Here is a 23,852-nt window from a genome sequence, read left to right on the forward strand (position 1 = left end):
TGAATGAGAGCAAGTTATCTTAGGTTGTCATAGTAAGTTATGTAAAGGAGTACAGGGTACTCTGAAAAGAGCACACAGAATTTATGTTTAACCCCAAATGAAGCAAGAAATAGATGACATAAATGAAAACTGCACGAGGTGTACAATAATGCAGAAGTGGACTGGTAAAAGAAAGCTGCCAACTCTACTGCCTTGGCTAAATCAAGGACCTTGGCAAATACTGCAAAGGGATCATCCAGATAAACTGTCACAGTCTAAAGAAGGGTATCAGTATCTCTTTGTCACTGTGAATATCTTTCCAGGATGGGCTGAGGCTCTTTCACCTAAACAGAATATAGCTGCTGGAACTGTAAAAATGCTTTTAAAGAAAATTGTGCATAGATACGGAACAGCAGCTGAGATAGGATGAGATGAGGAGCAGGGGGGTTATAAGTGAAGTAACTCGAACCTTAATAAGTAACCTAAGGATTAAGCAAGGGCTGCATGTACCCGGCTGCCTGCAGTCCTCCAAACTGGTAGAAAGAAATGAGTCAGTCTATTAAAAATAGACTGAAGAAAATTGTAGGACAATACCCAAAATGATGGGCTGAAAAGTTAACCTCAATATTAGTAGCTTTAAGAAGCAGTGACAGATTAGGGACTGGTTTATAACCCTACCATATTTTGTTTGGATAAGCCTGTTCCTTGGCCCTCTGTCCAGGACCGTAAAATATTATGGCAGGATAAAGAAGAAAACAAGGCTCAGGTCAAAGAAGCAACATGAGAAAAATAGGTAAAATTACAAAGGAAGAATCCAATTCATATATGGTTTATGAAATAAGGGGCTACGTAATGTATTTGAAATCAGATAAGAAGGAACGAGTCTTAGAGACAAAATGGAAGGGGACCTATTATGTTACTAATAGGATAAATCCTCTGAGCTATTAAATAGATGAGGGCAATGGTAATTAAAAATGGGTTCATGTTTCTCAGATGTCCCCCTAAGGGGCCAAAAAAATTCTGGAATCTGTCATGAATTTGCCAAGAACAGAGACATAGTAAATGGTGCAAAGAGGAACCTCCGGCGCCCGTTCAGCCGGAGCCTCCCGCACTCACCCGTGCCCCTGCACAACTGCAGTGCTCGGAAGCAAGAGGTGCAGCCCGCGTGGTGGTTACCTCCCACGTGGCTGCAGTAGATCTGTTTATATGCTTGCCTACTAACGGGGCTGGTTTATGCTTCAAGTTTCGCTTATTTTCTATTTTTGTGGGGCAACAGATTTTACTACGTCTCCTTGAAGAAGCAACAGCTGATGGAGTCATGGAGCAGTGATGCAGGCTCTGAGGCAAGGCGGAGGAGCTGAGGGCTCCTGCAGTTGCAAGGATTTTTAACTTGGCTTTTCAGTCCATAATAATGGCTTTGGTTCTTTTTATAAATTGCATTAATTTTAGACACTTAGCAAGGCAGATAATGACTATGAAGTGCTTTGGAGAGCTAGAGGAGACAGCCTTCGGACCTTTATGGGTTTTGAGGCTGGACCAGAAAGTGAACACCTCCACAAGACTCTCTGCTCAGTTCTGATCAGGAGCCTGGCATCACTGCAGGGTTTGCAGCATCCTTCGGCACTCGCAGGCAGCAATCCAGGAGCTGGAGACTACCAAAGGAGAGGGGGAACAGCAACCCACAGGCCAATAATGTGGCCCCGCTATTGCTAACAAGGTCATAAGCTGTGCATTAACTCTACAGGCTTCATTGTAACATCTTGCCTGTTTGGAGCTTTATTTTCTTTATTTTAGTCTGTTTTACTGGAGTCACCAATATGATTTTCATGGCTAGATAGCTATCCTATGACCTAACCTGCCCGAGTCTTGCATAGCTTGCTCCAGCTACTTAATCTAATAGTAATAACTTAAGACTCCAAATTAAAAATTGTTACAGCTCTTAAGAGAGCCTTGAGAGTTGCAGCTCGAGATCTGGATCCACCCAGGTTGGGAAATCATAGCTGAAGCTTTGAAAAAAGTGCTTTAAAATTACAGTAACTGAATGAACTCAGTAGTTCTATTCATTTATGGGACAATCCAAGGAGGAGGAACAACTTGAGGAGAAGCGGCAAGCCCTAGCATTGAACTGCTGATATCAGGGATGGCCTTTTAAGCAGTTGAGGAGGAATTTAGGGGGGGGGGGGGTGTCAAATAAGAAAGGAAAGAGAAAGGAAGGACTGAAGCAGGTGGGAAACTAAGTGCTGTCAGTAGCTAAGTAGTTAAAATTTGAACGAGCTGCGGGTTCACGGTATGTATGTCAAGGTCTGAAATGGGATAAAGCAAAATGGATTGTAAACTATTATGACTGAGCCACAGTAGAAGTAACACTGGAGAATGATGGTATATAAGTATTGGAAGATATTTACACCCAATAGCCAAAAATTAACTGCTAAGACTTGCGTTTCTTTGAAGAGGAAATTATAAAACTCATATATAGGGGATAAGGATGGTAAAAGTCTATACAGAAATGTTATAACTGATCATGCAAACAACTATACGTAATTCTCCCCTTCGCTGTCCCCCACAGTTGTTTAGCTGCCTCCACGCATCCCAAGCCCAGGTCTGATACTGCACAGCTGCATAACCTTGGGCCAAAGTTCTGAGCAAACCGCTAAGTTATGAGACAGCCTGCAAGAAGATAAGAAGGGCAAAAGCAGGGGGAGGAAAACTGAGAACTTTGGGTCAGATCAAGCCATTAATATCTGCAGTGAAAGCTGGATGAAACTGGGTTTGAGCATCCTAACCATATGTTACCTTCCTCAGAAATGGCCAGCAATAGCATTAATCACACACCTGAGCTACATCGGGTGACAGTGATATTGGGATATCTAAGAACAAGATGATGCTGTACCTGTGTAGTAGACTGAGAAAGTGAAAGCATGTGAAATCCTCCCAAGGACTGGCAAACTTGGGACACCAGTGGCCCCACCCAGTCTGCAATTACCAATACACTCAATAAAACCAAGAGACCACCAAGGGTGCCCAGGATCACCAGCACACAGGAACATCAATAGCTGTAACTGCAGTTTGCTGTGAAGGGTGACAGCTGGGCTCTTGAGCTGCTGTGGGAGCTTTTTTAAAAGAGGGCCTGAAGGGGGTGCCCAGGCTCTGGTCTGGGGTGGCCAGGGCTTGCTCCCTGGTCCTTGTGCTGGGGAGGGTGCAGGTAGATCAGGGCTGTTCTATGCCTGGCTTAGGCCAATTTAGATGTTCAGGGGTTGTCACCAATGGTTATCGCAGCCTGGCAGGGTGGTGCAGCTCAGGGGTTTGTGCCTAAGCATCCCCTTGCACGAGAAGGTGAAATTTCAAACCTCTTTGGGTTGGTTCAGGCAGCAAAGCTTCTAGGGCAGCTCTGCATTTCTCAAATGTATGAGGCTGCAAAAGCCGGGAGATGGTGGGGACTGAGGGTCCTTCATCAAGTTGCCATAGGAGTTGCTTTGGGGCTAAAAAAGCAGACTAATTTATTCTCTCAAACTGCAAAAAATAGATTCTCTCTCTCTCTTTTTTTTTTTTTTTTTTTTTAATAAAGAAGCCTTTCTCCTGTTTCTTGCACCCAGGAGCCTAGCACACAGCTCTTGACTTCAACTTTGTAGCTTGGCCACGCTTTTGGTCTGCGCTAAGCCTCTTTCAGCAGTCAATAGAAAAGCTACCCAAAAAGCCAGCAGGCTTTGGGTCCATCCCTCCGCCCCCCTCTGAGCTGGCCCTACATACGGAAGTGAAAAGCTGTTGGGGTCACATGGTGACAGGCAGCGGTGCAAACGTTTGGAGAAGACAGGTAGGCGTTATCAGCTGGGAACTAGGCAAGGGCAGAGCAGGCAGTTTTGGGGCTGCAAGGGAAGAGGGGAAGGAAAGAGCCCAGTTCTTGTATTAACTGATAACATTGAGCGCATTAATCAGCGAGTGAAGCTCATCCCTTACGCTTTCCAGGGAGTGAGAGATGGTCTGAGGGCTGTCCAGGAGCTCGATGCTGTGGGTGTAGGGTTCATATTTAACCGAGAAGGGCCGCTTGATGTGTGCCGCATAGCTCCTGCAAGGAAAGGGTGCAGAGGGCTTGGTACAAGAGATGGGGCCTGAGCCTCCCTCGTACCCATCACCATTTACCCACATCACAACAGGTTAATACGTCCTTTAGGCAGAGTCTTTAAGCTGGCACAAAAGTTCTGGTTTCACACCTTTCCAGCTCTGCAGGGCCATGGCAGTAGTTGAGGCCCCTCCTGTTCAACAAGAAACACCATGAGTCTGGCTGCAGGTTTCTGTGGGCTGAACACGTGAGCTTGCACCAAACCGGAGGGTACGCTGAACTGGTCACTTCCATGCCAGGCAACCTCTGCTTCAATACCTTTTTTTTTTTTTCCCCCTCCAAAAATGCCAAGGAGATTTAGAAGCTAATTACAGGGAAAGCCCATGGTACTATAGTATTATATTCTCAAATCCTTTCTGACATTCATTTATTGACTAATCTCTGCTTGGGGAGGGGGGAATTAGCTGCGAGCCGTCTTAAGGGTAGATTTGACAGACAGTGGCTCAGGCCTGGCCAAGAGGATAGGAATAGCATCACCATGAGCTGGAACGAAGCTGCAGTACTGTACCCTAAGCCAGCTGGAGCCTAGACCTCAGCGAGGAGCTGACCTTACCTGATGCCTCCCAAGAAGAAGTCCTTGTTGCTACCTTTCTGATGGAGAAGTGCATGGTCAAGTGACAATGAACAGAGGGTAAGGCTTCCCCAAAGCTGCTCTTGTTCACCTCCAACAGTAAGATTTGTACACTTGGCAAGGCAGGGTTCTTTGTTTTCTTTAGCGGCGGTGTAAGTGTGGAGCTGGGACTCTACGTTTCGGTATTCAAGGCTACAATCGCATGCTGGGACAGTGAGGGGACAAACAGCACTAGCGACAGACCTGCTCCTCGCCTCCGCTGAGGCTGCACCCTTTCGCTCCTGAATCGCTTGGCTTAGGGTACCCTCTTGTGGCTGCCGCGGGGCTGCCGCTGCATCCAGCGGGAAGCGCATCCCGTTCCCGGGCCGATGCTGCCCTGGCTGGTACCGCCGGCGGCGGGGCAGCCCAGCCCCGAGCCGCCAGGGTCCGGGGGAACCACCAGACACAGCCAAACAGGGGGGTTACCTGCCTGCCGGGACACAAACCCGAGCGCGACCGGGGAGAGGGGGCGGGGGGCTGGCTGCACACTCACATGAGCAGCCTCCTAAAGGATGCGGCTTGTCTCAGCTCTGCCCGGTCAGGCCCCCCTCACCTCGCTTATTAACACCATCAGCCACAGGGGTGGCTCCCAGCACAGCTGCTAAGGGTTGGAAACTTGCCCTCCAGCACAGGGGTGTTCACTTGACACCTTATTGAGGCAAACAAGTACAACACGGGTGTCTGAGAAGGGCACTGAGTGGGCATGTTCACCCTGGAAAACTGGTAGGAAGTTTTCTTTCTGGGAGAGAAGCTGTTTTTGAGGGATAACGCTGACAATCAGTTCTGTGGTGGCAGCTGCTAGTAATGCAAAAAATATAGATGTTTTAATGTTTTCTCCTCATAGGGTAACATCTGTGCAGTCTCTGAGCTCTTTAAAGAGCATCATTTATAGCACTCATTGCTGTCAGAATTCTCTAGCCTAATCTTGGCTGTCTATGTGGTGTATTTTTCCTTTTTAAATGCAAGGAAATGAGTCATTAGGCAACAGTGGGTTTTTTTAAAGCAGCCTAGTGTGTGAGAGGATGGGCTCCCCAGGTTCTTGCTTTTGAGCAGTTGGACTCCAGTTGTATGAACAGGGCAAGTGAGAGTAATAAAAGCAGAAGATGAAATATAGCAGTACGTGCTACGTTATGTACCCAATATACCCCACTTGCAGGAACTGCAAAGTCATGTATGTTGTGTAATACTTTGCCTCATTCTGTCCCTTTCCTAATCCAAGATGAAATAGTACAGGCAAAGTTTTCCTGTCAGTGTTAAAGGACTGAGCTTTCCTCTTGTGGGCATCTCTGAGCATGACCAAGAAAATACTCTTCTGAAAATAGTCCATGGGTAGAGATGCCCCTCTCCATCCTGTATGCAGTCCCATGGGGTGGGGAAACCCAGTTGCATCAGTGGGATGCTGTCTGGGGTCTGCTAATTCATGTTAACCAGTCTAGGAGGCAAAAGTTGCTTTTTTTCCATGGATAAATCTATCCACGTCAAGCAAATCTTTTTTGTTTGTGTAAAAGCTACTAACAATGCCTCAGGGTTCCTCTGCTGGTTGAATGATAAATGGGTAAGTTGCCCAGCAGCTCTCAGAAAGACAAACATCTTTCTGCATCCTAAATGCAGAGACTGGCACTGTTTTGAGAAGCTCTTCACCCCTCTCCTAAAACTTTCACCCACAGAGCAAACCTTTACGTGATGAAGAAGCTTGTGTTTCAGGACATGAGCTGGTGAGATGCTGCCGTGAAGGACAGCCAGTACCTGACCTGTATCAGTTGGCCCTTTTGCAACAAGGAAGCAGAGGGGGTGCTGGTAGGTGGCTTGGTTCTCCAATTTCTGGACCGCCAGCCCTCTGCTATGTTGCTTGGCTTCCCCTAGGAACTAGTGGGAGACAGTCTGTAACTCCTTCCTGGGAGAACCGGGCAGACAGGCTAGATTTGTCCCTGCTCTCACTCCCGGAGCCTTGGTCCAAGAGTGCCTCCCACCCCAACCCACTCCTCCACACCCACATCACTGAGTTCAGCACATTTGGGGGGGCTCCTAGGCAAATCCAAGGGACCAAATTTGGGCCCTGTAAGAACTGGAGAATCACTTCACTATGAAAGACCTGACAACAGTTTCCAGAATACTTCTGAGACCTTGAACTGAAAGCAGCCACGGTGTCAAGCCCTTTTTCAGTATATTACAGCTTCATTTCCTTCTGTTAGGATCTCTCTCACTGCCCAGTCCTACCTCAGTTTACTTTTGGCATCACTGAAGCTCTCGGACACAAAATATACGGGCTGGTAGTTCTGGTCCTGGTAGGGCTGAACAGCAGCAGCATCAGGGTCGAAGTCCCGGACCTCCGGTTCATCTGACAAGGAGTGCTACGGACACAGCAGAAAAATGCCAGCATGAAATTCAGGGGATCAAAGAGCACATATGTGATAGACAGAGGTGAGAATGAATCGGGTAAGGTCATTGGAGCTGTGCAGAGGAAGAAGGGGTTTTGCTGTGTAGGGTCCAGAGCAGAGAGGCAAGTTGTGCTGAGACTTACTATGAGCTCCCCGTAGGAAGACAGGAGCCCGGCTCCATAGGCTTTGACTATCCCGTTCTGTCTGCAGAGCCCAAACTCCACTGTAAACCAGTAAAGCTGTGAAAGGAGAAAGAAAAATGCATAGAAACACAGCTCTTCATCTTTGTCTCACTGTCACTTCTGAGCCCTTGTGTTGCGGCTGGGGTCTGAGGTTGTTTAAATGAAGGGGCATCTGGCACTTTGTCCCCTCTCCTCACCCTGCACCCATTTGCCAGAGCAAACTGTGAAACTAAGCTGCTGCCACGCCGTGACAGATGGGAACAGTGTCCCTGGGCTGGTGCCCTGCGTGCCCAGCTGCAGTGTGGTGCTGCCCTTCGGTGCCCTTGGAGCAGGACAGGTCACCTTGTCGAGGGAGAGCCAAAGCAAGCAGATGTCATTTAATCCTATCCCAAAGACTCCCAGCAGTGCTGCTGTTAGAAATACGATGCTCGATGATATTCTGGTGCCCAAGAAAACTGGGTTAACGTGCAAGCGAGCTCTGCTCTTTAACTGATCTCTGCTCTGCGTGATCATTGTAAAAGGGCAGGGCTGGGGCAGCTCGGGCAGGGGCTCTGGGGCTGCAGATCTGCGGTGGTCAGGCTGGACCAGTCTCCCTGCTACTGCAGAAGGGCTGCTGGAGGGCTCAGGGCCCCCATCCAGCAAAGAGGAAAACTTACTGTAGCAAGTTTCTCAATTTCTTCATCAGTTGCTCCCAGAGATGCCAGCCCAATGTCCTGGGAAGAGAAGAGGGGCGAGCGTCAGGACAGGTCGGGTCCGAGGCCCGCTGTGCGGGTCGCTCTGCTTTGTTGCCTTGAGACAACAGGCTTTGTTGCCCTGCATTGCCATGCACCTGCTGGGGCTCCACCGTGCTCACACTAAAAATGCTTTGCTGCAGAGTCTGATGTTTTGACTCTGTTTTAGGGTTTTTGTTCCATCATTAGGGCTCCTGAACATTGTGTTTAATACAAATAAATCCTAGAACAAGAAGGGTTTAGGTGGTGACACTGGGGTCGGTTTGGGTTCCCACCTCATGCCCTGCCCTCTCAGGGGCAAGTGCACAGAGAATCCCCTTACCTGAGAGAACTGGGCAAACGTCTTGTCAGCCAGCATCGGGACATGCCCCAGCAGCTCGTGACAGCAATCCCTGCCGAGGCCCAGGGGGAAAGGAGGAAAACACAGTCAGCAGCAGACAGAGTTTGTCCATTAGAGAGAAAAATTAATTGCTGGCCAGGTAGGATGCACGGGCGAGGGAGGCCATGGGGACTGGGTGATACTCACGGCTCAGGGGAGTGCATGGGTGAAGAAGCGTGGCGAATGTACTGCGTGCACTGGAAGACGCGGAAGGCCAGGCTGGCGAGGAAGTCCCGTGCCGACAGCAAGCCAGCCACCGGCCGGAGCTGGAAGCCAGTCCTCTCTGAAACAGCACAGACCGTCTCCGCAGGGGTGCATGGCCCACAGGCTGTGCCAGCATCCCACGTTCCCGGCACAGACAGCAAAAGCATCAGTGCTGGAAACTAAAGGGCTTCTGCTGTGCCAAATCAAATCTTTTTGCTCTTTTTGCTATTAGGGAGCAACATCTGCTCTTTACGTGCTGCAGTGGGATCATTGACGGGCTTGACCTTCCATTGCACTGTATTTAGCTGCAGTCCCCCCTGCCTGGGCTCTACCCCTGTCTTTTCTGGGCAGTGCACAAGCCTCCACCAGCTCTCCCCCCAAATCTCAGCTCACACCTTCCTCCTCTGGGTTTGCATTTCCCAGCTGCAGCTGCCACCACAGTGGTGGAGCCCCGGCACGTGCTGGACCTGGATCCCCCAGACTCATACCCACCTTTCAGGAAGCGGGAGACCTCCTCCAGCTGAGGGATGTTGTTCTCATTGTAGCCACAGAATTTCTCCAGTAGATTGAAAGCTTCAAGGTACTCCTTGCAGGCATGGGTGGGGTACAGGCTCTTCAGGGTGCTGTACACCTCTTTCCTTCAGGACAAGAGGTGGCAGACATTCAGTGGCTTGATGTGCCTGGTCCTCTCCTGTCCTCTGGTTACACGCTTTTAAGGACTCACTCCTCTAGGTTTCTTGCCCTTTTGCCTTTCTCCACCGCTAAGTCTGTGTCTATGTGTGCACTGACAGGGGTGTGTAAACATACAGACATATATTCAAATGACCCTGTAAAGTCGGCGGTTGTATCTCCACAGACCTATTTCCAACCTTGAAGGTCAGAAGACTGTGTAAAATGTATTAACTGGAATTAAAATATTCCCTGTAGGTTAGCTCCTGAAGTTGTACTATGGAGACAGTCAATATAACCAGGAGATGCCTTGTCAGGAGCCTGTGTACTCAGCTCCTATGAGCTGGTCTTGTTTCCAGAAACACTCCTCAGTGGCACTCCTGGAAATAACCAGGTCCAAAGGAAGCATTTTCCTAAGTGAGGCTAGTGAGGTACCATGCGGATATTCACCACGGGCCTCATACATCTTTCTGCAGCTATGATAACTGCCCTTTTTTTTTGGAGGCTGCTATAAAGCAGGTCCCCTGAGGGAAGCTGAACTCCAGATCATCTGCCTCAATCTCTGGAGAGGCTCCTCTGGAGGAAAATCCTGGGGGCTGAAGCATGAAAGTGCTCTCAGTGCCGCCACAAGAGAGCAGGAGACAGAGCAGCACTGTTTTGGAGGTAGCTTGCTCTCCCAAATGCAGTCCCTACCATAAAACACCATGCAATGAGTTACTGGTTTTTATAACAAGCCGTTAAGTAGGGTGCTTGCATTCCTGGTACACTTTTCAATAGGTCACACTCTAACTGTTCACGTTTTGATTCCCAGCTTCTAGTGGTGAAGCCAGTAAAGGTCACAGACGAAATCAGCGCTCACCAGGTAGCTGTCTCCTCTGCCGTGTACTCCACGTGAGGTATCGGGTCCCCACTGCAAGGCAAACACACTGTTACTGACAGCAGCAGAGCACAAGCGAGGCTCCTCTCCTCTTTGAGAAGGAAGCACTTTGGAGAAGCTCTGCAGGGCGTTGATCAATCCTTAAATCAAAAATCAAACACGGGGGTGACAGGAAAGACAAAGCCTTAGTACTTGGCCATGTGTACAGGTGCCACAAATAGACGCAGAGGAAAGCATTAGTCTAGCCAGAGCTTATAAATGAACAACGGATGAGCAAAAGCTTAGCAGGCATATTTTCCAGGGGAGGGGGGGAAATGGTTTTCACTGAAAAAAAGGAAACTTTGTGTGAAAATAAATTAATTTCATGTGCCTGCACTTCAGGGGGCTGATGGTTCCAAGAATGAATCAGTGGCCGGGAAATAAAAGCAGCTAATAAGGAAAACGAAATGCATTTGAATTGCAGAAAAATATGTTAACAGTAAGATTAAGGACTGCAGGAAAATAAAATCTTAACATTGATTTAAGTAGGAACTAAGGAAGACTGACACTTTTGCCTTTTCTCCATCATAGTTAGCAATTGTATTTCCTAAATCCTTCTGTTCTGTATTTGAACAAATGAGATATTCAGAATTTACAGAAAAAAAACATAGCTCCTTTTCCATTAACAGCCTGAAGGGATGCTACACAGTGGCTCATAAATGCTACCCTGCAGGTGAGGTATGAGAGAAGACATCTTAAATGGGTGCATCATCTCGGGACAGCATTTGTTCCTGTGTCCCTTGGGACTCTCTTGTTGGCACGGTGACTTTCTGTGCATTTAGTATTAGTATAGGATAAAAACATCAATGTCAATATTCTGGGCTTCAAATCAGCAAAGAACATGAAGCCTAACAGGACAGAAAGCCATGCCAGGATCACACTGGTTGCAGGGATAGCTCAAGAAGGTGACCCATGTAATTTCCATAGTCTGCTTCCAGCACACCTCACTACAGAAATCTACATTTAAAGTCCTCAGAGATGGAGATGCTATGGTAGAAGGCAGTGTTACTGAATAGGGTCTATGGAGTATTTTACAAACCCAGCTGAATATTAGAGCTCTGTTTGATGTTGGAGCGAAGAGGCTGAGTGCTATCACTGCATATATCAGAACAGGAGTATTAAGTAGGACTACAAGAGACAGTCTTAAATCTATATAAGACAATGATGAGACCATTACTGGCATCTATTTAATTTATCAGACAGAGTTAGGAGGTGAACCATTTAGTCTATAAATACCTTCATAGCAAAAAATAATAATCTGATAGCAGAATTCAATCTGGCAGATGAAAGACATGTATGATCCATTGGGTGAAAGCTAAAGCTATCAAAACTCAGTTTAGAAATAAACCCCACATTTTTTCACAGCCAGGATAATGAACCATTGGAACAAGTTTTCTGGGCACATGGTAGCTTTTTCAGTCATTGAAACATCCATGTCAAAACTAGATGTCATTCTAAAAGAGATGTCACATTTCAAAATGAAGTTTGATGTCTGGTGGAATTGTACGTGGCTTTTGTTATGCAGGAGGTCTAATCTGGCTTTATCAGTGTATGAATTAATGGTCACAGACATTTTTTAATTGAAAAGAGACTGGAATGCATAGAGAGGAGGGACACAAAAAGAAATGTCAAGGCTGAATGAGGAGACAAAACATAAAAAAAGAGATCTCATACAGGTAGCACAATGACTTCCCAACAAGTTGCATTAACATGTCATTATCCCTGCATGGATGTTATGAAAGAGACTTACTGCTTATAGTGAAAAGCAATTTCTGCTATTGATTTCCTTCTCTGGCGGTATACTTGGTCAGAGTAGCCCTGTGATGACAAATAGGAACAGAGACAGGATTTTTAATCGGTTACCAAAATTTCTTACCCAACAGAATTCATCACTGGCTGGAGAAACCTCTGTCATGGTGCTGCTTGCACTACAGTCCCCTGAGCAGCTGCACTAACAGGTGTTCTCCAGCTCCCTGCTTCCGAGGGAAGGCTCAGGACTCCGGTGTGAGGATGTGCCCCCTCAGACTAACTCACCGGGTGATCCAGATCCAAGTCAGGGTCAAACTTGGTGACCAAATGGTGGCACTTGTCCAATTCGCAGATCCTTCTGGGAAACCAGTGAACTGTGGGGAGAGAGAAAGAGAAAAAACAGCTGTGGAAGTGAAGACAGAGCATCCCCTGCTGAGAAGGGGTTGTGAGGCTGAATAAGATACATCTGACCTGGGGTACCAAATGCACACACACACCAAACAGGACAGGACACAGCTGTGCCCTCCAGGCAGTAGTCCCACACTCTCAATGCTCTTGTACCATGATCTGCATGTCATGACTTCCCTGCCCATCCATCAGCAGAGTATTTTGTGACAGAAGTAAACAAGAAGCTGAAAATCAGGTTTTACTTGAAGATTCCAGACTTCACATTAAAAACAAATCCAGCGAGCCATCTGGTTGCAGAGCAACCACTGCAGATCTCTAAGGTTATTTTACAATAAGAATCACTGTTTTCATAACAGGGTGGCAGAGGGAACGTGTTGTAGTTCAGTGTTGGATCTGTATAGAGTTCTTGACACATAGGTAGGAAACTGCTTTGCATCTATAATATAGCACACTGGAGTGGGAATGGAGAACTCTGTAGGAGAGGTGTGAGAAAAAGCATGAAAGTCCATCTCCCATTTCTATTTTTTTTCAATCTGGCACCAGAAGGATGGACTCTGGAGTCTGTTGAGAAATGGACAAGGAGGGAAGTGGCTTTCAGGACCCGGCTGTCCCAGCAGCAGCCTTTTCCGCTTTGCTCAAATTCAGCTGTTCCCCTTTCCTGGGAATAACAATCTCCCCCCTGTTTCTACAACTCAGCCTCTCTGCCATAGCGAAACAGTTTATAAATTCCTTACATTTGTCTTCCTTAGTGGTCCTCACATCTTCTGCGACCCTCTTGATGGAACTAATGAAGGTATTGAGGTCAGAGCTGTGGACTTCACAACGCACGAAGTACTCCAGTTCAGCAGTCCCTTCGCGGGGCTTCCGGCTAAGCCTGGTCTCCAGGTGGTGAATTTTGGCTTCAAATGTCTTTTGGGACAAGGAAAAGGAGAACAAAAACATGAAGCAACGCTTGAAACACCTGCTGGTACTTCCCAAAGATGTCCATATGGATACATTTGGGAAAGATTCCCTCTGGTCTTTCTCCCCGCCCCCCCCCCGCCCCGGGACACACACACTCACCCCTGAGTCCCGCAGTTCCTCCCGGACGGCTGGTGCAGCCAGTCAGGAACTACCCGCAGACTCCACGGGGACAAAGAAGATCGTTTCAGGCGGGGAAACCCTCGTGGCAAAACGCCGCGTCCTCGGACCCCCCTTTCCTTTCACCCCCCCTCCCCCCGAGGCTCCCCGCGGGGCTGCGGGGGAGGGGCGGGGGGGCGGGGCTGCCGGCGCGTGGCGCTGGCCGTGGTGCTGAACCGGCCCCTCAGCGGCGGCCTTGGCGCGGCGCTCCGGGCCGGAGCCGGCACCGTGCGGGCCCACCGCCAGCAGCGACCCCGCTGGGGCTCGTCATCAGAACCGACCCCCCCACACACACACACACACCCCCAAACGGAGCCTGCAGCCTTCCCAGGGCCCTGCTAGATTTGTGGGTATTTTCTTTAGCCCGGTGAAAACTGGCAGTAACGAGCCCGAGTCCCTGGGCAATGGCCCAACCTTTGCAAAGTTTCTTCAAGATCTTTGGTAGAGGAAGAGACATGATTTCTTTTGTTAATCAGAGGCAGAAAGATGAGAAGGAACAGATGTGATGCCACAAATAAATTAAATTTAGGACCATATGTTTTAATGTACCTACCACCTTCACTATTACATTGTCCCCTCAACAATCAATACCTTTGCATTAATCTGACAGCCGTGATTGCATTACCTATGCTTTGGCTGCATGTAACACATACAGAAGGGTGAAATCAGATTCCCTGAAGCCTGGTTCATGATGAGGCAAATGTCATTATGCCCGTCTGCTTTCATATCTTGTTGTACCTGCATTGCCAGAGGGATCTGGGAAATGAATCTTCCTCTGTTGTGGCTTGACATGCCTGTCTTTTTATTATATTTAAATCTCTATCTGTGCCACGCTCAAAGATCTTTATAACTAGGAAAGCTCTTGATGCAGCAAGTAAATTGCTCCAGGAAGAAACAGACAACATTTGAACATAAGCTGCACCTGTTTCTTGCTTGGTGTTTTAAAAATTGTTTACATTATAGACTTTAGATGCAGCATAACATAAAATCTACCAAGTACAAGAGCCTACACTTCTATATTCCATACCTGCTAAGCAGTGTGTTGTATTTGAAATGTTACACTGATGCATTTTTTCATGCCTTATCTGGCACTGTGTGCTTCTAGGAAGGAGATGCCAATCGTGGCAACACCAAGGCTTTTGTCTGATAAGCTTGTCTTAAGAGATTCTTTCAGTCTTGAGACAAGAACAGAAACATATGTTGCCCAGAAAACAGCTTTTCTTGCAACAGTCCTCTTAAAGGAGATGCAAGATGTTTTGTGATTGCTGAAGATCTTAAACACTTTTCATAAGATTATCAGAGACAGTACTGCATGGGCTGTTAGGTAGTGGGTTTGCTGTATAGTGTTGCTGTTGATCTGGTTTTACCCCAGAAGTGGTTGTATTTCATGGGGAAGAAGATGCTATATAATTGTTATGTGTACTAATACGTGAGCTAGCAGCATGCCCTTGTGATGAGAAAGGCCAACCATGGACGGAATTGTAGTAGCAAGACTGTAGACAACAGGTCAAAGGAAGTGATCTCTATCTGGGATGAGGAGACCACATCTGGAGTACCATGTCCCATAGAAAAAAAATACATTGATGTGCTGTAGTGGGTATAGTGGAAGGCTGCCAAGATGTTTAGGGGACTGGAGCACAATGCTGTATGAATAAAGACTGAGGGAACTGGATTTGTTCCACCTTAAGAAGTGAAGGAGCAGAGGAGGTCAGTTCACTGTCTACTAGTACTTGGTGGGAGGATATAAAGAAGACAGAGCTAGACTCATCTGAAAAGTAGACAGTGGGAGGACAAGAGGCATCAGGCATAAGCTGGAAGCAAGGACATTGAAAAGAAAAATAAAAGCGAAAAATCTTTTTACCATGAGGGCAGTCGAACATTGCTCAAGGGGTCCAAGGAGACTGTGGATCTCTGCCTTGGTGATATTCAAAATGTGTCAAGCACAGCCCTGAGCAACCTGCTGTGACTGGACCTGCTCTGAGCAGGCGGTTGGACTAGAGACCTCCGGAGGCCCCTTAAAACCCACATGACTGATTAACAGGAACAAATTGTCCTCTCCTTTCACTGCTGAAGTCAATGAAATTAAACCACTATAGATAAAACATATCTCAGAACCTCAGTTTGCAAAACACTTTTTTAATCATCCTGGATGAAAATGTACTATATAAATGCAAGTTGTCATGTTTTGATTACTGTTTAAACAGGCAGCATTTATCTCAGTTTTTCCATTCATGGCACTGAGATCCTAGATAATGCAACATTATATTGCTGGCTAGGGGGAGAAAGCTCAATTAGTTACCAGTTTTCCTTGGTATTAAATCCATATACAGGGCATGTCTCTGGGGGGAACCAACAGAACCTTTAATATGTGGATTAAATTCATCCCTGAAGCAGGGAGGTAATTTTGAAATCAATATTCCAGTTTTACACCCAGGGTGAAGTTGTTCCTGTAACTCTTTGACCAAAGACCAATGTGGCAATGCCATTCAGAGTCTGCCAAAGCCTTGACCCACAAGTAAGGCAGGTTTGGCCTGTAGCCATGCAGGATGCACAGATTGCTTTGAACACGGCATTGGAGCCCTGCGCATGAAGTTGGAGGGGACTGTCAAAGTACGCTACAAACCAGAAGGGTGTGGATTGTAGGTGTGAAACTGTGTGGTTGGATCCAGTAGCAAAGCAAAGCTAAGCCCAGAGCTTAACAGCACTACCAGACAGAGGTACAGCTCATTTCTAGTGATGGAAAGTGAGGGCACGCTGGGGCATGAGCAAAGCATGACTGTGGGTACATCAGACAATTAGCTGATAACTTGCAGTAGGCAGACCTGGTCTGAGTTTTCTTCAGTAGACTCGAGTGATATTTCTCACAGAACAGTCATGAAACCTGTAGTGTGTTCCTTGATTCCCATACAACAGGTTAAGTACTCACCTCAAATACCTTAAGTACACGGGACAGTGGTGATGTCTTCGCTCCCTTGAGCATGAAGAAGAGGTTCAACATGGCTCTTCCATCCTTCTCCTCGAACACGATGGTCTCTGTAGACTCTGCCGCATCAGTGGCTGCAGCTGCAGCCTCTCTTTCCTTCCTGGCATCTTCAATAAGGCTTTGACGTCTACCAATGAACCGCGGAGACTGAAGGCAGAACAGAAATAAATATCACTAGTGATAGAGCTGTAGGAGAGATCAGAGGCATCCCTGATAGCTGGATGAGGTTTGACTAATGTGTGTCAGCACAGGAAGAAGGCAAAAGGTTGGACTGACTTGCCTGGCTTTGTAGAGGAAGATCTGGTGATGAGAACTGAGGTTTTAGAACTGAACTTTTGGCAATGTGGAGCTTTAGGAAAAGTCTGTGTAAAATATCCTTGTAGCGTGACTGGAGGAGAGTGGGCTTGCCCTCTCACCTTCCCTAGCAACAGTTTTCAACATCCTTCAAAAAATAAAAATCAGAAACAATCTTATGCAGTTTTCAGTGTCTGATGAACTCAAGTGGAGAGGCATTATAAAAAGTGAAGTCATCTGAGAAAAGATTCACTATGAGGGACAGCTGAAACCCACAGCTGCCGTCTGGCCAGAAAATGTGAACTGTTTGCAGGTGCATTAACAAGGGCAGCTTAGCTAAACTGCTCCCAGGATCCAACACAAGGCTTCTTTCTGACATTAAGTGGATGTTTGCCCATTGAAGTGTAATTGGAACCACAACCACATAACCCAGAAAATAAATTCCTCCCACTGATCTATAGATTTGTTTTGTCCCAACAAGCTCCTGCAGATTTCTACTTGGAATTGCACCTAAAATGCTGCAACTCAGTGCTGGGGGTCATGTTAGGTCACTCATTTATATTTATAGTGAGCTACAAACTATTTCGCTCACTGCTGTTTCTTGTGTCAGACAAATAGCTCATATACTAACTTGTTTGCTCTTGGTCTTTTTACAGCCAGTTTTCCATTTAGAGGCAGCTCAGGTGATTCTAATTTTCTGTGCTCAATACTCAAACTAGATGACAAACCCTCAGAACCGGTTAAAAGAAACCCTGGGACAAGACGGAAGAAGGAACAGCACATAAAGCCATCCAACACCTGCATATAGAGCAGGACCGGTTGCCGTTTTCTCTCTGATTACATTGAAAATACCTCAGAAAGAGATAGATGCTAACCAAGCAGCGCCTGCTCTACCTTGTGAAAGTTTGGGAAGTGTTTCTTTTTTAAAAAAGCAACCTGCTCAATTACTAAGCCCATTTTCTCCCCTGCTTTTCAAAGCCCCACCGTCAGTTACTAATGTTCCTTGTGAAGATCCTCTTGGGATGCTTTAGCTGTGTAAAGCTGACATTTTAAACACAGCCTGAAAAATGCAGCACTTCCAGGCACCAGCCCACATGCTTCTACCCAGTCCTTTTTTAACAAAGATACCCCTCTGAAATTATATTTGCTGATCCTCAACGCCTTCATTCCTTGTGGCACAGAAAAACACCTTCTAACAAATCAGCACGTATTGCTGCTCGTCTGAATCGATGGTGTTCACGCCCAGGGAGAGAAGACATCTAACAAGTATCCTCAGCCATAACTTTTGAAGTCTTGTGAGCGTGTGCTCAGCTTAAAAGTGTGTTTTGTATCGCTACCGTCTTTGAAGCTAAGTCGGTGTTTACTTGAAGGTGCCTGCAGTGAGCAGGGCAGACAGCCCTGTGCTGGCTGCTGTAACGGGGCTCTGCGGTGGCCCCAAGCCAGGCAGCGCTTTAGCTAAGGGTGGTTTGTCACCCTGCGCCCCAATGCGCAGAGCTGCAGCAGGATTTTACTTCGGGGTTGGAGCCCGGGGGAGGAGGGAAATTAGACCCTCATGTTTAGGCTGTAAATAAGGTTAAAACCCACCTGGGAGGAGTTTAAATAATGAGAAGACCTGTGTGACTGGAAAGCTGCACTGGGAGAGGCAGTGTCGGGACCAGTCAGTCCCATGTGTTGGGACTGGGTGGCCCCTGGCAGCAGGAGTGGGGGGATTTGGTCCCTATTGAGGGGTCCTGGAAGCTGCTTAGCTCCATGCTGGCATGTTTTGGGTGGGTAAATTAAAAAATAATTTTAAAAGGAAAAAAAGAAAAAGGCTGAATTTTGCTTGGGAGAGGAGGCTGGCAGGGGTCTGGCTGCTGCCTCCTCTGCTGGGTAGGGGCTGCCTGGCTGTGTGCTCCCCTTCTCATCCTCCTCTCCTCTGCCCTTCACATTTATGCTCATTGGGGTATTACCTACTTTTGTTGGAAATTAGGGATCTGGCATACAAACTAACCACGCTGACCTCTCACAATAAATACCTTCCTTTCTTCGGAAGGTGCCGTTACATGGTATTTCCAAACTGCCTTGCAGACTAGCTCCCTGAGTGCCTAGCTAGCTACAGTGAAAGCTTTAATTTGATTTTGCAAGCATTTATTTGACTAACTGGGGTCTGAGTCTGATACGGCCATTCACCTCTTACGAAGGGTTAGTTTGCACCTCTTATGAAGGGTTAGTACATCTTTCCGTCTTTGAATTTTGCAACTCAGAGCGCCCAGCCTGAGCAGTGTCATTAAAAATACTGTGTTTGGAGTTAAAGTCCTTTGGCTTTTTTTTCCTGGCTCATTACTTGCAGCAAGCAGGAAGGATTGTAAAGACTGTTTCCTTCACTGCAGTGTGGGGACAATAACATCCCACCCCTGCTTCCCTGGGTGCTTCTTCCTGCTGGTTTGCTTCCAGCTTCTGTCTCCTGCCTGGCTCTGCTTGTGTGCTCTGTAACCAAATCCTGCTCCAGCCACAGTCCCAGGGCACCTTGTAAAAACCATTAGCAGCAGAAAAAACTAAATACATAACAAAAGATTTTTTTTGCCGTGGGAGTTTGATGTTTGGCTGGCCCAGCCAATATGTAAAATACCTGCCAGTGTAGATGAGTTCTGGGATTGCAAAGGTCTTTTTTCTTTCCCCCTAGTTTGCACAGCTGCAACTTCCCTTGCAGCAGGGTGCTGGTCCCTGGCAAGGGAACACTTCAAACCTGCTGGAGCTGGTGTGGTGGTGGGCAGGGGCTGGGTGGCTGTTCGGCCATGCTCATGCCAGGGAGGGCCAGGGGCACATGATGTCTCATACAAATGCAGAGTCATGCCTCTTACCTGGTAGAAGCCAGCAAACTAAGTGACAGGGATGTGGAGATCTCCTGTACTAAGTGAGAGAAAAGATTTTCAGGCAGCCCACTTTCAAAGGGATCCTCACAGGACTAAGTTGTAATTGTTTTTTTATTTTTCTGAGAATTTCCATTCAAAGAAGGGATGCAAAGGCGCCCGTCTGCTTCCAGCTGGAAGAGCCACTCACCCAAGCAGGCTGCCGCGCTCCTGACAGCACACCTGGTGAGCCCGAATTCCTCTGGCCCCTTTGTTCCGTGGCCCCATTCCCATCCAACAGAAGCAGCACCCCAGAGTGTTTAATAACCAAACACTCTCCCCTTCTCCAGACAGCAATGAGTATCTCAAATATGATGAGCAGCCTGGAAAATACCAGGTTTTCAAGAACCACTGAAGTGTTCATTATTTTGCCAAAATGAAAATGGTTGTGTGAGAGGGAAGCCTTCCCTGATTTCCATTCATTAGAGAAAGCAAGCTTACCTCCTTGTTTTCTAAGTGTTTCCCTTCCTTTCCAGCACACTCCACTCTTCAAAACACCTCTTGCTGTCGATGTAGTGGCTGATTTTATCGAGTCAGAGCATCACACAGGGTGAAGAGGCGAGTGGGTGAAAAAGGCAATGGGCAAAGGGGAGGGAAATGGGGAGCTCTGCAGCTGACCTGCTGGAGTCACCCTGCAGTTGTCTGCCAAACACATCTGCTCCCTAACCCAGCCTGATTGCTGTGTTTCCTCCTGCTGAGCACCCCGAGGGGGTCCTCTCCCGGTGTACCCGCTGCCACCGGCTGTTCTGGCTCCTCCAGGGTCACCCACAGCCTGGCCGCATCTCTGACCTACAGGACTGTCCTGTGCTGGGAGTCTCTGGGCTCCTCTTGCCTGCCCTGGCATTTGGGTTAGGAGGTGAAGTGTCCCTGTCCCTACAGCTAGTCCAAGGGGTTGGCCAGACTTGGCTTTCTAAAGGCAGCTCAGCAGGACGTTTTCCTCTCCTTTCGCCGACACCTACAAATCCGGTGTGTGCAGAAGCAATCCCTGGGCTGAACCCAGGGCTGAGACCACATCAGGGAGGGCTGGGAACAGAATTGGGGAAGGATGTGCTGGGAGAGAGCGAAACTGCAGACACAGCAGCAGCGAACAAACTGATTAAATTGCCTGTGCCTCGTGTGTTGTCTGAAATAACAGCCACACTTTTTCATTATGCTAGAACAGGTGAAATCTCTGCAGTTTATTGCTTTGAAACCAAGGGAGCATTAAGATCTTCGAATTGGCTTTCATGCTGGGGATTCCTTGTTCTTCCTGCCTGAGATCTCTGGGTTATTTACCTTGCTTTTGGTTGGGGCGGTTGCATTACTTGGAGTGTTCATCCCCCTAAATGTTTGAATTTCACATGTACCAGTGAAGAGTACTGTCCAGGTATTGCCCTTTGCCAGCCAGGAGCCCCCGGGTGCCCATGTGGGCGAACTCCCACGGAGGCAGTGTTGGTCCATCTATCCCTGCCTGCTTCTGCCTATAGCTATGGAAGAGGCTGTGGTTTTCAGAGGGGGAGGGAAAGAAGTGGGGTAGGGTTGTCTTACCATGATGGCCTCGGCTTGCTTGGAGTCCAGCTCCGACACCGCCCTGCGGAAGCCTTTGGCTGCAGAGGTGGAGATGTTCGGGGTTGGCATCTTTGCTCTTCCACAAGCTCTGCTCTCCGCTTTCCAGCTCCTTGCCAGCTTTTTATAGGGCAGGGCTGACGTCAAAGACTCTTTCAAATCTTCCTCTCCCCGCCACCTCCCCGTCACCACCTCCCTCCTTTCTCCCCCTCAGGCTGAGAGGAGGAGGGGATGTGAATGACAGAAACGTTTCTGTCCCATTAAATCTAATCGCTACAAAGATTGCAGACGCCCTGCCTTCGCAGACCAGACGCTTCCCCCACCTGTTTGCCTGTGCCCAAAAGATTGCTACTCTTGTTTTTTTCTCCCCTTTCTTCTTGATGAAGTTTATTCTCATGCCGTGTTTCAGTCCAACACATTTGCTTTCCCAGCTTGGTAGTTACATGAAAGGATTTTGATCTACGAGAGGATGAAATAAAAGGAAGAGATTCACCCCTCTCTGGCCCGTTTTTCCCCTTGTTCGCCTTGTCATCAAGGCAGTAAAGGAATAGGAAAATAACACTGATTCCCCCAAGGCAGCCGTGCGACTGGATGCTGTTCTCACGTGTGCACCTCCCAATGCTCCTGCAAGCGCTGTGCATTTCTTTGCTCTCCCACCACCTCATGGCTTGGCTTGGCCGTGTAATGCTGACAGCGGAATGGCAGAATCAGACCCCTTGAGTCCTCAGAGATGAAAGGGGCTTTAAAGAAAATAACCTGGAAAACCCCTTTGCCTTCCAAAAGGCTTTGCTCCTCCTGCAGTAATTCCTAAGAGACCAAACACCCCAGGACAGCTGAGGCTGTGGCAGCAGGTAGCAGCTCAGGATCTGTCCAGGACTCTGTTTTGCTGTGAGTGAAAGTGAGCTTTTCCTCCTGGGGGATTTGCAGCAGCTCTGCCACCCCAAACAAGTGCTGCGGGAAGGCACAGGGCTGCTGCATGTGAGCCACCACCATGCCAGGGCTGGCACAAATCCCTGCGGCAGGGCAGCCGGTGGCGTTTCACTGGGTGGCTGCCAGAAAGCTCGCCTGCACCCCTGCCCACCACAGCGCTGCTTTGGAAGACGTCTGCTGGACACCTGGTTAGGGTTGGTGGCTCATCCTTCCCGTGGCGGGGCAGCTGAGTTCATGACAGTGTGCTGATGATTTTTGCAGTGCCTGAAGCCCTGGAGGATCAACATCCCATTGACCTCCTCGAGGCTGCAAAGCTCCCCATGTTTGCCATCTCCTGCAAACACCAGGGAGCAGACAGCACAATCAGCGCTGCCAGCCCCACCAAGGCAGCTCGGGAAGCCCTAGCTGGCTGGAGACTGGTCGAAGTTGAAGCTGAAGTAAGCAGTTGGCAGCAGCTAAAGATTTGGTCCAGTAGTAAGCTAAAATTAATTTTAAGTCAGGTAGAGCATCTTCTCATCGCAGGTGCCGCAGACACGCTGCTCTTCAGTACAGTGGAAACCAGAAGGAGTTAAGCGGCCACCAGGGCTCCTCTGTCCCCAGCCTCTGCGTCCTCAGGTGTGGTATCACCTCACATGCTGAGAGCAGCCCTTGCTTTTGCTTTAATTTCATCTCTAATCCCCTCTGAGTCTCCTAAACCTTCTGTTTGCCCTGTGCTAAACCCTGGATGCTCAAAACAAAAGATAAAACCCCACGAAACTGATGGAGGGTAATGCTGCCTGGTGTTGCAGAAGCTTCTCAGAAAACATTTTGGGAGCAGGTCCCAAGTCACCCCTGCTGCCCAGCGGCTGGGCAAGGAGCAGCGTTTCAGGCTGAGTCACCTCCTAGCTACTGGGGTGGCCTTGGGGACCCCCTCACTGGGGCATACAAATTAGCACAACCCTACGGTTGATTTTTTTGTGCCACTGGCTGAGGTGGACAATGGCAGCCGGACAAGCTGGGGTGTGGGGAACACTGCTCATACCGGAGCTCACCCCCACGCTGCTGCCTTATCGCGGCGTCCCGGCTCAGCCCATTTTTTCCAGCAGGTGCGCAGGACAGAAGATCTTCAGCATTGCTTTGTGCTGCCACCCAGACCGCTGCCACCTAAGGAGTGATGGGCTGCCTTCAGTGGCCAGGCTTGCTGACCTGCTCCGGAATGGATTGCCTCCTGGCTAAGGGAACAAAGGGGTTTGGGGATGACTGTGGGGCAGCACTGATTTGAAAGACAGCCCAGCTCCTGCTTAAGTCAAGCTTTCCATGAAACTTAAGAAGATTAGGATCTCATGCAGATTGCCACCCATACTGTCTCATGTTTCTACATTCTGTCCTGAATTTCTGAAGCAAGGTTTTTCTTGAAGGATCTCGCAAACAGGACTTTCAAGCAATTTGATGCTCATTCCCCTGCTGGAACATTTCTGTCTTACTCCACTCACAGCCACAGAGTGTGAAGAGGGATGCCCATCCCAGGTAATCCAGCAGAAGTCAATCAATCACAGCAATTCATCCTGATTTTTACCCTGCAAGGGATCTGTTCCTCTCCAGAGAACAAGGGAGGAAATTCCTGGATTTTTGTGGGGTTTTAAGTTTATTTTCAGTACCCTTTCTGATATAGGGGGAATTAAAGGCAAGTAGCAAGTCAGTAGACTGTCAGAAACAGCTCCTTCAAACAAGCAGGAGTCTGTCCCAGGTTGCACCCTTGTCTTCCCTTAGGAAGCTTGAATCCACTCTGCCG

The 23,852-nt window shown here is 48.1% G+C and overlaps 1 protein-coding gene across 1 annotated transcript; it reads right to left on the bottom strand.

Moving 5' to 3' along the window:
• Positions 1-3,596: 3,596 nt before the first annotated feature.
• TH (tyrosine hydroxylase) lies at positions 3,597-21,223 on the bottom strand. The gene is made up of 13 exons (XM_005439114.4): positions 21,134-21,223; positions 16,368-16,571; positions 13,057-13,231; positions 12,200-12,288; positions 11,916-11,983; positions 10,109-10,159; positions 9,073-9,218; positions 8,524-8,659; positions 8,320-8,389; positions 7,923-7,979; positions 7,228-7,323; positions 6,924-7,057; positions 3,597-4,042 (listed from the first exon to the last, which is right to left on the bottom strand). The coding sequence occupies exons 1-13, from the start codon at positions 21,221-21,223 to the stop codon at positions 3,883-3,885; spliced, it is 1,476 nt and encodes a 491-aa protein (XP_005439171.1). The 3' UTR covers positions 3,597-3,882.
• Between the last annotated feature and the right edge of the window lie 2,629 nt (positions 21,224-23,852).

This window comes from Falco cherrug, chromosome 10 (genome assembly GCF_023634085.1).
Source record: "Falco cherrug isolate bFalChe1 chromosome 10, bFalChe1.pri, whole genome shotgun sequence".
Taxonomy (NCBI): domain Eukaryota; kingdom Metazoa; phylum Chordata; class Aves; order Falconiformes; family Falconidae; genus Falco; species Falco cherrug.